This window comes from Nycticebus coucang, chromosome 12, assembly GCF_027406575.1.
Source record: "Nycticebus coucang isolate mNycCou1 chromosome 12, mNycCou1.pri, whole genome shotgun sequence".
Taxonomy (NCBI): domain Eukaryota; kingdom Metazoa; phylum Chordata; class Mammalia; order Primates; family Lorisidae; genus Nycticebus; species Nycticebus coucang.
In genome coordinates this window covers 2,867,256-2,880,008 of record NC_069791.1, presented here as the reverse complement: position 1 = coordinate 2,880,008, position 12,753 = coordinate 2,867,256, and the positions used below count along the sequence as shown (strand labels likewise).

Sequence of the window (12,753 nt, the reverse complement as noted above, 5' to 3'; positions counted from 1 at the left end):
CGGCAGGCTGATGACGTCACGGGTGCCTGACGTCAGTTCTTCGAGGCCGTCGGGCCCGGCGCGCCGAGCCCGGGGGTTCCGGCCGGAGGGCGGCGACGTCGCGGGTGCCTGACTCGATTCCTGCGGCGCAGTCTGGCCGGGCCCGCCAGGGCCTGAGGGTTCCGGCCGGAAGATGAAAGTAGTGGCCGGGGTGACGCTCGCGGTCATAGCCAGGGCCCTGGTCAGTCTCGTCGTAGCTTTTAGACCAACTTAAGTGATTTACAGATTAGAAGCCTGACAGGTAGGGGTTTGTCTCTTCTTTTTTTTTTTAAGTTTTTGGCCGGGGCTGGGTTTGAACCCGCCACCTCCGGCATATGGGGCCGGCGCCCTACTCCTTTGAGCCACAGGCGCCGCCTCCTGCAAATTTTTTTTAAAAAATTAGCCAGGCAGGGTCAGCGCCAGTGGCTCAAGGAGTAGGGCGCCGGTCCCATATGCTGGAGGTGGTGGGTTCAAACCCAGCCCCGGCCAAAAAAAAAATTAGCCAGGCAAAGTGGCTCATACCCGTAATCCGTCCCAGCTACTCAGGAGGCTGAGACAGGAGAATCACTTGAGCCCAGAAGTTAAAGGATGCAGTGAGCTGTGGTTGCACCCCTGCACTCCAGCCCAACCAACAGAAGAAGACCCTGTCTCTCAAAAAAAAAAAAAAAGTGTTTTTTAAAGAAGGTACACGCATGGCCAAACAAGCATGCTTTTCAAGCATATGAAAAGATGCTCAGCATCACTAATTGATAGAGTCAAGTACAGGGACCCCTCAAATAGAACCAGCCCCACACTCAGAGCTTTAAAAGGCCCATCCATCTTTATCCACCAGCTCACTTCCTTCTCGAACTCAGTTCTCCCCTCACCGGGGTGGAAATAAAAGCTGATGTTGCCCACACAGAACCTGGATTCCGTTTTCCTTTAGTTTCCTGTCTCAGAAGGATTTTTATTTGGGTCTTTGACCTCTCACTAATCATGAGCAAATCAAAACTACAATGAGGTGGTTGCCCACTATCAAAACAACTAAAATATCAAGTGTGATGTGGATTTAGTGTGGAAATTAGAACCTTTGTGCACTGTTAGTGGGAATATAAGATGATACAACCTTTATGGAAAACAGCATGTAGCTTCCTCAAAAAATTAAAAATAGAACTACAACTTCACTTCTAAGTATATATCTAAAAGAATTAAAAGTAAGATCTGAAAGAGATTTATACACCTATGTTCATAACAGCATTATTCACAGTAGCCAAGAGGTGGAAGCAACACATATCCATCAAGGAATCAAAGAATAAAGAAAATGGTGTATAAATATAGTGAATGTTATTCAGCCATAAAAAGGAAAGAAATCCTGTAATATGTTACAACATGTATGAACATTTGATGACTTTATGCTAAGCAAGATGAGCCATTCACAAAAAGATAAATGCTGTATGACATCAGTTGTATATGGTACATGTAATGGTCAAATTAATAGAAACAGAGAAATGAGTGGTGATTGCCAAGGGCTTGAGGGTGGAGAAAATGGGTGTTGTTTATTAGGTCTAGACTACAGTTTTAATTATAAGTTGAAAAAACCCTGGAGACCTGTTGCAGGATGATGTGAATATACTTAACATTCCTGAACTGTACACAGAAAAATAAAGATGGTAAATTTTATGTAGGTTTTTCTTTTAACCAAAATTAAAAATTAAAATTTTTGTTTTAGAAAGTGGACTGGGCATTTTGGGGGGCAAGACACGATTGTAAGAGGTACTTTACCTAACAAATGCAATCAGAGTAACCTGGTTTCTTGTACCCTCAATGAATCCCCAACAATTAAAAAGAAAGAAAGAAAATGGACTGGGCATCAACGTTAGATAGGCAAGGGGTGGCTTTTTATTTGCCTGAATTCTGTTGCTTCCTTCATGACTGTTGATCCCATCCCAAGACCTGCCGGCATGCATCCTAGCATAATAACACCACTGAACATACCATCAGTTTTAAAACGTTGGGAGCTTTTATAGTATTTAAATTTTTGGCATTTCATCATGCTCTGAATACTTTATCAAGGGTCTTTTTCAGTTTGTGGGCTAACTATGGTCTTAAAGGTTTGAAAATGATTTTTTTATATTTTTAAAGGGTTATTAAAAGCTGAGTACAGTGGCTCAAGCCTGTAATCCTAGCACTTGGGGAAGCTAAAATGAGAGGATCACTTGAGGCCAGATGTTCAAACAACACAGACTGTACAAAAAAAAAAAGAAAAGAAAAAGGATTATTTAGAAAGAAGAGATGGAAGAGGAAGGGGAGGAAAACATAACCTTAACCCGTAACTCTAACCCTAATCCTGACCCCACAAACTATGTTATCCATAGCACATTTTGCATTTTTGTATTGTGTTTGTATATTAGATGCAAGAAACCGAACTACTCAGATCATTGTCAGCAGGAAAGAGTTTCATACAGTCTCAGGAGCTTACAAAATCATTGGACACGATAAGTCACTTGGCAGGCCTCCAGGAATGCCTCCTAGGACAAGACTGCTGGGCAGTCTCGTGGGAGAGCAGGGTCAGGGCCTCCAGGGACTGTGGTTGGTGGACCTGGCACTGTAGCTGTGAGCCAGGGTCAAGAGGCCACTGCCACCCCTGCCACTTCCTCTTAGCACCCCAGACGTGGAAAGACTGCTTCAGAAACGCCCGGCATGTCCACAGCTGAGTTTGCTGCAGAAACTCAACAGATGCCTGCAGCCTGGGGTCCACCTTCCAAGCGCATCTAGTTGGCAGAAGCATAACCCTCGCTGTGAGGAGGTGGAGGTGTGGCTTTTCCTTCTTTAGACTCTACACTCCGAAAGCACAGAAGAAGAAGGGAGGGAAGCTGAGAGGCAGAGCCAGTTCAGAGGACCCACCATAGCTGGCTTGGGACTTCAGACTCAGTTCAACTCTTCTCTTTGGCCAACTCCTTATTCTTTTTTATGAGAAACCCTCCGTGACTCCCTTCCCTACCTCTGCCTAACGGGATCAGATGCTTCTGGGTGCTGCCGTTGCTCTCAGCCCTGCTCTGCAAGGACGTGTCACTACAGGTCACAGTGGCTAGTTGCCGGCTGCTTCCTCTAGCAGACTGGCTCCTGTGGAGCAGAAACTGGTGCATCACCGTGTAGCTAATCAGTGTGTATTGAGAATGACAGGTAGTCCCTGTAACATCCCAACTAGCGTTTCTTTGCCTATTTTCTTTGTCTCACACTATTGTGAGCTGATACCTGTTCACAATGAAAGCTCAGTAAATGTTATGTCTGTGTATCTAGTAAGTTAATAAATGCAGTGGGGCAGCTAATGTTCGAACCATGTCAACGTGGTAGTGATGTACTAAATACATTATATGTGTGTGTGTGTATTATACATATACTTACTATGCTTTGAACTTCTCTTGAAATATTATATATATATATAACATATATATTCTTAATGCCTATGATTCCTGCCTCTGCCACTAATTCACTTTGTGGCCTCAGGTAAACTACTTACCCACCTGGCCTCTAGTTTTCTCCTCTGTAAAACAATCTTTAAAACACTTATAGCTCTGGAATTCCAGAACTCTATGAATCAATTCTACCTTGTTTTCACTCCATAATTATTCCTTTTGTATAATCAGACCTTACCCTCTAAATTCTAAGCTCCTATAGGATCTCAATTTTGTTTTATAGTTTTCCTCTATCGTACCTAGTCTGGTGTTCTGCACACCACAGTAACAGGCTGTGATAGGTGTAGAGATTTATAGGTATATACTGGGCGCAGTGGCTCATTCTGGGAGGCTGAGGTGGGAGGATCACTTAAGCTCAGGAGTTCAAGACCAGCCTGAGCAAGAGCAACACTCCATCTCTACTAAAAATAGAAGAATTAGCTGTGCGTTGTGGCAGGTGCCTGTAGTCCCGGCTGCTTGGGAGGCTGAGGCAAGATGATCACTTGAGCCCAGGAGGGTGAGGTTGCAGTGAGCTATGATGACACCGTGGCACTCTACCCAAGGTGACAGAGTAAGACCTCGCCTAAGTAAATACATAAGTAAATGAAAAGGATGCCTAGGTACAGACTGAGATCTGTCCTCACGAGAATCTGTGCTTACTGTCACGGGTTACCCTCCTTTGGGGATGACATTTCAAATGTGATTTCGGCCTGTCACAGAGAGAGCAGCACTCAGCACCTCTGGAAAACTTTGTTTTTCCTGTAGTCACAGACAAAATTTTATCCTTAAAGCAGAGCCCAGCACTGCCCATGTGACTGAACGTGGAAAGATTTCTTTGTGAAGGGGCGGCGCCTGTGGCTCAGCGGGTAGGGCGCCGGTCCCATATGCCGGAGGTGGCGGGTTCAAACCCAGCCCTGGCCAAAAAAAATAAATAAATAAATAAAAAAAAAGAAGTTTAAAAAAAAAAAAAAAAGATTTCTTTGTGAAAACCGCGAGAGGGCCTTGGCCTGTGACAAGGACAGGTAGAGGAGGGGGTTTCTACAGGGAGCCAGTCCTTCCTCTGCCCTTACATGTGACAGAACAAGTGGAGAATGCCAGATCATTCCATAGCTTTTCCAGATCACGTATGGAGGGTTAAAACCTGATCTCTGGGCAACCGGAAAACCCCAAACTGTTCAGGGTCAGTGCGGACAGGTCTGTACGCTCTTGGTCCAGTTTTTTTAAGTACTTGGTATACAGAATTCTCAGAGGTAACTGGACACTGATATTAAGTATCGTTCATCTGATTAGAAAAATGCTACCTATTAAAGAAAACGAGAACTCTGTCACCTGTTCATAGGTGCATGTGTGCGTTTCCTAGTAACTGTCACCATGGCAGCAGGGGGGACTGGAGTGCCTTTTTAGCACAGTGTATGGACGAGAGATGAACAGCAAGCTGGTCGCGTTCTGACTACCTTACACCTTTCTTTCCTTCTTCCCTATTTAATTGTGTCAATCCTGTGTCGGTGACTCTCTGCCTCTGACACCTCTGGTCCTCATCACAGTGAGTGCAGAGCTTCAGACTGAAACGCACACAGTCAGCAACTGAATTAGACGAACAGTATTTGTGCTAGGTCTTCCTTTCCAAGCCAGTCACCCAGAAATCTGATTTTTAAAAATGCCTCCTATACTTTTCTAGGGCAGTGTTTTTCAACCTTTTCTATCTTGTGGCATACTTGAATCTATAGTTTAACTTCCGTGGCACACTTAAATTGTGTTAATAAAAAAAAAAAAGTAAAAAAAAACAATATACTTACTATGCTTTGAACTTCTTTCAAAAATAATTTAATTAATGATCCTTAAAATTTTTTGCAGCACGCCTAAGATCCTCTCATGGCACACTGCTTGAAAAATCTCTGTTCTAGGAAATCGAAACTGGGTGGTTCTGATCAGGCTAGCCCAATGTGAATCTCAGGGTGAGAGGGTCCTCCGAGACATGACGTTATTAGAAGGCTAATATGTACGTGGCAAATAGGCTAGTGAGTAAATCCACGTTCATCAGCGAGAGTGTTGAAGGCTCAGAACAGCGGTTCTCAACCTGTGGGTCGCCACCCCTTTGTAACAATGAAAATACATCCTGCATATCAGATATTTATATTACAATTCATAACAGTAGCAAATTTACAGTTATGAAGTAGCAATGCAAATAATTTTATGGTTGGGGGTCACCACAACATGAGGAACTGTATTGAAGAGTCATGGCATTAGGAAGGTAGAGAACCACTGGCCCAGAAGCTTTAAGTATGCACCTAGGTAGCCAGTGTGAGAGCCTGAGTCAAAGCCCGGAGGACAAGGACTTTCACCAGCTGGGCTTCAGATGGAGAAAGCTTTCTAAGACCCTGGGTTCACTTTATACCCAATCAACACTCAGCCTGGGAAGCCTCCTATTACAACGCCTGAATTAATGACAATTTTTTTTTTAAGTTAGGTTTTTTTAAATTAAGTTTATTTATTTTTGTATTTTTTTGTTGTTGCAGTTTGGCGGGGGCTGGGTTTGAACTCGCCACCCTCGGTATATGGGGCCGGCACCCTACTCTCTGAGCCACAGGTGCCGCCCAATGACAATCTTTTATTGTTGCCTTTCCCTAATGGATTATTCTTACAGGCCATTTTATTTATCAGCTATATACATTAAATAATTGCCCTGCATTTCAGTTAATACCACTTACATTTTTAATGTTTTGTTATTTTGCATTTCTTTTTAAAAATGTAGACACATCCTATTTCAATAAATTTCTATACCTGCCACTTAAAATCTGAGTTCCTGTGGTTCCCACAGGTCCTCAAGGTATAAGGCGTGCGACGTCCCACTTGGAGACTGATATTCTAGTCATGTTCAAGGCTGAAAACAGCTGCAAGGATGTGTCCTTGGGATTCTTTAGCAGTAGCCTCCAGTTGCCAAAGTCCACATTTGGCCAATCTGGTGGATCAGCCCCTGGGATGGCATCATTACCAAATTATCACCCTCCCTGGGACAAAGGAGACAGGACTGGCCTGCAGGCAGAGCAAGGTGCAGAAGGCACGTTACCCAGAGAGGAATGGGTTAAGTCCTCCAGACCTGCTGAGGAATCTGACCTGGTTCTTTGGATCTAGAAGGTGACTTGGAAGTTGGTTGCCATGTGTTTCTTTCTTCCTCGAAATTACTTTTGCACCCCTGTGAGATGGGGAGAAGGCATTTCTCTTCACATGGACTAGACCAGCACCACGGTAAGTCTGACCAATTCAGTATAAAAATTGGGGAGCAGTCAAATAATATGACCTCATTTTATCAAAAGAATGCTTAGGCCTCTAGTTGGGAGTCTGTGAAGAGGCAGTTGTTGTGGGTATGGCACACAACACTCCTACATATTTTTTTTTTTTCTTTCTCCATCTGAAGCCCAGCACCCTCAGCAGAGTGCTGTGTCGTACAGCTCACAGCAACCTCAAACTCTTTGTCTTAACTGATTTTCTTACCTCAGCCTTCCAAGTAGCTGGGACTACAGGTGCCCACCACAATGCCTGGCTACTATTTTGTTGCAATGTCGTTGTTGTTTAGCTGGCCTGGGCTGGTTTTGAACACACCAGCCTCGGTGTATGTGGCTGGTGCCGTAACCACTGTGCTACGGGCACCAAGCCAACACTCCTGTAATTTTTTTTCAGATGGGGTCTTGCTATGCTGCCCAGCTTGGTTTCAAACTCCTAGCCTCAAGAATCCTCCCCCCTCAGCTGCCTGAGTAGCTGGGACAACAGGGGCACACCTCCACACACCTGCCTCCTTTTTTAATTTTTTCGGCCATTGTTTTTAACATAATGCCAGACACAAGGCCCCAGTGACTACTTGATGAATGAATGAAAAGCTCCTCAGCTGTGGTTCCTACTGCCCTCATTCCCAAACACACAGAGTTACACTTTGGCAATATAACTACTGAGTTTCCTAAAAACATCTCCTGCTTTCCCATTTCTATACCTTCGTTGTTGCTGCATCCACTGTCTGGAATGCACTTCCCTGGTATCCCAGAATATGAATACGTTACTCTTTCTTAGGTCTCATCTCAAATGCTACCTCCTTCATGAAAGGTTACTGATGGTCTTAGTAAGATATAAACCTTTTCTCCTGCTGTCTCTCATAAAAGTTTTGATTCTCCTGGTCATTTATTATCAATGACCTTCTATTGTAGTTATTTTTGTGGCTAACTTATTCTCCTCACTACATTGTAAGCCTCTTGAAGACAGGCACCGAGTCTTCTAAATCTTCCCATCTCCGCTAAAAATAGAAAAACTAGCTGAGCAATGTGGTGGCTGCCTCTAGTCCCAGCTACTCAGGAGGCTGAGGCAGGAGGATCACTTGAGCTCAGAATTAGAGGTTGCTGTGAGCTATGATGTCATAGCACTCTAGCTTGGGTAACAGAGCAAGAACCTGTTTCAAAAAAAGAAAAAGGACTAAAGAGGTGACAAAGTTTGGAATAGTCTTTGATTAACGTATGGGTAGAAGTCCTAGATTTCAGTTTTCTGAGTCCTATGAAAGTATTCCTGAAATAAACGTGCCTGCAGTCAAGCCATCCCCGGTTTTTATTTTACATGAAAGTCTCTCTTTCCCCCACGCTCGTCCTCCCGCAGCGCGGCTGTAACTGTGCCTGTCTCTCCTGTCTCTTTCTGCCTCTCTCCCTTTGTCCTGCCTCCCTTTCTAATCGTCTCTCTTTTTGTTATTTTTACTCTAATTTGTATTACATAATAATATTTAGCCACAAAGTACTTTTCCACTTTTTCAGGTAATTTCATAGTCTTCTTGACCTTCTTTTTCTTTTTTTTTTTTTTTTTTTTGTAGAGACAGAGTCTCACTGTACCGCCCTTGGGTAGAGCGCCGTGGCGTCACACAGCTCACAGCAACCTCCAGCTCTTGGGCTTAGGCGATTCTCTTGCCTCAGCCTCCTGAGCAGCTGGGACTACAGGCGCCCACTACAAGGCCCGGCTATTTTTTTTTTTTTTTTTTTTTTGCTGCAGTTTGGCAGGGGCTGGGCCTGAACCCGCCACCCTCAGCATATGGGGCCGGCGTCCTACTCACTGAGCCACAGGCACCGCCCTTGACCTTCTTTTTCAAAGAAACACCTCTTGAGCACCGACTCTGAGCCAGAACCTGGGCCAGGTGGGGAGACATGGAAATTAACAAATCATATCAACAATCATCATCTTGTGTCGTGGAGCTCGCCTCCTAGTGGAGGTGACATTAGTTAAGTAAGTAATGACATAAATGTGTAATAACTAAAATCGTGTAATAGGGTAGGATCAGAGAAGGCCTCTCTGAGGAAGTGACATTTAGGCTGAATCTTGCAGATGTAAGTAGAAATCAACCTGGTGACTCTGGGGGGAGTGTTTCAGGCAGGACATCACATCCCGTGGAAAGACCATGGTGTGTGTGGGGGGCACAGGGAGAGGACCACTGTGCGGGGACACAGTGACTACAGGTGGAGTGACTTGCGGGAGGTTGTTGGGTCCAGGACCTGCAATGCCACCTCAGGCCCAGTGAGGTATTTTGGACTTAATCCTGAGAAAAGTGAAAAGCTATTGGAAGGTTTTAAATAAAGGGTCTGATCACATTTGATTATTTTAATAATTATGGGGAAATTGAAGATTCGGGGAGTTCTATACAGAAGCCATTGTGGTAATCTGGGGATGAAATGATATTGGTTGAGACCAGCAGGAAAGAAGTGGACGCCGTTTAACTCTACCGTGGACAGAACTCAGGGACTTAACAGCTCAGCCTTGAGTTTGGGTCTATTCTGCCTTCAGGAAGAGGCAAACGACCTTTTATGGAATGTGGGAGTCTGCCACGAGACTAATTGTTGATGTAAAGCCTAGTATTTCATTATGAAAAGGAGCAGATAAAAGAAGAGTTAACTCTATCTTGTTAGAATACTACATATAAACCCAGCAAAGGCGGGGATTTTTATTTCCCCTCTTCCAGCCTGAATGATGCCCGACACTTGGTAACCACTAATTACCTATTTGTGGAATGAATGTTTAAGATCCCAGGTGGAGTCGCCTTCTCCAGGATTCTCATTACAAGGAAAATGTATTAAATAGATTAATCTCTACCATCAACACCTCATATTATATGTTAACTCTCCAAAAGGACAGCTTTGTTTGTCATGCCTAGGAGGTTTAAGGATTTAAACTAAGTAGCTACTGTCAGCTGGAGACAGTGTCCTCCCCGAAATTGATGTGTGGACATCTAACCCCCAGTGTGAAAGCATTTGGCGGTCTGGCCTTTGTGAGGCAATCAGCTCACTGGGCAGAGTCCTTGTGAGTGGGGCTGGTGCCCTCCTCCAGGAGCCCTGGAAAGCTCCCTCGCTGCCCCCGCGGTGTGGAGACGTCTGTGACACAGGCCCTCAGCAGACACCACATCTGCCAACACCTCCATTCTGCACTTCTCAGCTCCCTTAGAACTGTGAGCAGTAAACATCTGCTGTTGATGAGCCACCCAGTCTCTGGCACTTTGTTATGGCAGCCTGCTCAGGCCAAGACAGCAGCCAGATGGTCCAGGAGAAGGGAGATAGGCAAAGTCATTACCTGTCTGGGAGCTTGGTGGGGACCAGGGGAAGGTTCCTGCAACCTGGTGGCTACTCAGGAATCCTCTACCGGAAACCACAGTATATCTGAATTCATGGGCTGAATTCTTGGCCTTATGTACAAACCACCAGGTGGCTGGGAAGTCATCATTGTTTCCATCACATATCTGTAAGACAGAGCCTTTCCACAGTGAGACCCAAGAACAAAGGGCTTTCTGACTATGGCCATCTGGTAGCCCTCCCAGATTGAATCTGCTGGTGTAAACAGCTGAATTCACCAGCAATTCAGCTTCTGAGAAGTACCACTTCCTCTGGTGTCCTGCACAGATGTCTGTCTCCACCACAGAAGTTGCCAGCCACCACCTTGCTTGGCCTACAGTCTATCGTGGTTCATATTTTAGCAGCTTTATTGAGAAACGCCTCCTGAGGGCGTCTCTGACTCTCCCCACCCTGATGTCGCTGTGTCCTGACTTCTGCTTCTAAGGCCCAGCTCTTTCCTGATCCTAAAACCTTAGGCCAGAACTGGCTGTAACAAGGGTGTACGATCTTATACTTTATCATCCTAATGAGGACACTTGAAACTGAAGAGGGATCCTGGGAAAAGACCTAAGCCAGCACCCACACGGCAGCCACGGTGCCCGGCAGCCACAGAGTCCCGCAGCCCCCGGAGGCGCTCAGCTCCAGCCTCACCATCACCAGGGCCTCTCTAGTTCCAGTCTCTGCATTTCACCTCGGAAGTCTTTGGAGTTTATTTGATAATTTAAAGTTTCGTTTTCATTTCAATTAAACGCCTGTAATTCAAGTGTCTGTATTGCTTACATTGATCCATTGTTTGTCCCTAAGTGGGAGAACTTTAAGTGTTTCTGACCAAAAAGAAAACAGAAGTAGACTTCCCACATGGTGCGCTGTTCCAGCTGAGTGGAAGACACCTGCCCCTGACCAGAGGCATGGGGTGTGTATCTGTGTGAGGTGTATGTGTGTGAATGGAGGCTCTGAAACGAAAAAGTGAGCTGTGATTACAGAAGGGTGCTGTAGCATGCTACCATATTCACGTGCAAGAAAGATGAACTTTCAGAAGATTATCATGCCCTCCACTGATATTAATCTGGACTTGACTTAATAAACTTTTTTTTTTTTTGAGACAGAGTGGCACTCAGTTGCCCTGGGTAGAGTGTCATCATAGTGCACTGCAACCTCAAATTCCTGGGCTCAGGTGATCCACCTGCCTCAGCCCCCTAAATAGCTAACACTACAGGTGCCCATCACTGCACCCAGCTAATTTTTCCATCTTTAATAAAGATAGGCTCTCACTCTTGCTCAGGCTGATCTTGAACTCCTGAGCTCAAGGGATCCTCCTACCTGAGCATCCCAGAGTCCTGGGAGCCACCAAACGCAGCCTAATAAACTTCTAGATCATATATTTGGGTTGATTTTATGACAGCCTAGGAGTTTTCTTACATTTAGATTTATTTTGATACATGTTACAGAAGCATGACACTGAAAGATAATTTTGTTATATTGTAGGAATTTTAAAAATTTAAGAATCAATGCTGATAAGACACTAAAAACATAGATAACAGAAGGAAAAATAGACATGAGACTACATTAAACGAAAAATCTCCCACATAGCTATGAAATCAACACAGTAAAAGGCAACTTATGGGATGGGAAGGAACATTTGCAAAGCAAACATCTGATAGGAGTTAATACCCAAAACATAAGGAACTCATACATTTCAATAGCAAAAATACCAATACCCTGACTTAGAAACGGGCAAAAGACTCAAATAGAAATTTCTCTAAAGTAGACATACAAAATGTTTAACAGGTGTATAAAAAGATGCCCAGAGTTACTACTCATTAGGGAAAGGTGAATGAAAACCACGATAATGGCTCCACACCCATAGCTCAGTGGGTAGGGTGCCAGCCACATACACTGGGACTGGTGGGTTCAAACCCGGCCCAGGCCTGCCAAACAACAATGACAACTACAACAAAAAACTAGCCGGGCGTTGTGGTGGGTGCCTGTAGTTCCAGCTACTTGGGACCCTGAGGCAAGAGAATCACTTAAGCCCAGGAGTTTGAGGTTGCTGTGAGCTGTGACACCACAACACTCTACCAAGGGTGACATAGTGAGACTCTGTCTCAAAAAAAAAAAAACTATGATGACTTTATCACCTCACACTTTTTAGAATGGTGATTATCAAAAAGACACAAAATAACACCTGTGGATGAGAATATGGAGAAATGTGAACATCTGTACACTGTTGGAGGGAACGTAAATGGTGTAGACATTATGGACAACAGTATGGAGGCTCCTCTAAAAAATTAAACACTGAATTATCACGTGACCCAGCAACACCACTTCTGGAGATTTATACAAAAGAATTAGAAACAGGGTCATCAAAAGCGCTCTGCACCATGTGTTCACTGCAGCCAAGGAGTGAAAGCAAACTGAATCCCATCAATGACTGCACGGGGAGACAACACGCGGGGTTGGACACACAGGACTATCACTCAGCCTGGAGAGACAGACAGACAACATGCGGGGTGGACACACAGGACTATCACTCAGCCTGGAGAGACGGACAGACAACACCCAGGGTGGACACACAGGACTATCACTCAGCCTGGAGAGACGGACAGACAACACGCGGGGTGGACACACACAGGACTATCACTCAGCCTGGAGAGATAGGAATCCTGCCATCTGCAGAG

General features: G+C 44.8%; 1 protein-coding gene across 1 annotated transcript in view; it reads right to left on the bottom strand.

The window, feature by feature from the left end:
* Positions 1-16: 16 nt before the first annotated feature.
* The window catches only part of C12H12orf56 (chromosome 12 C12orf56 homolog), an 80,440-nt gene continuing 67,703 nt past the window's right edge, over positions 17-12,753 (bottom strand). Inside the window, exons 18-19 of the mRNA XM_053554964.1 lie at positions 3,010-3,120; positions 17-248 (exon numbers count right to left, since the gene is read on the bottom strand). Coding sequence (XP_053410939.1) covers positions 17-248; positions 3,010-3,120 — 343 coding nt within the window. The remainder of the gene's footprint in view (positions 249-3,009; positions 3,121-12,753) is intronic.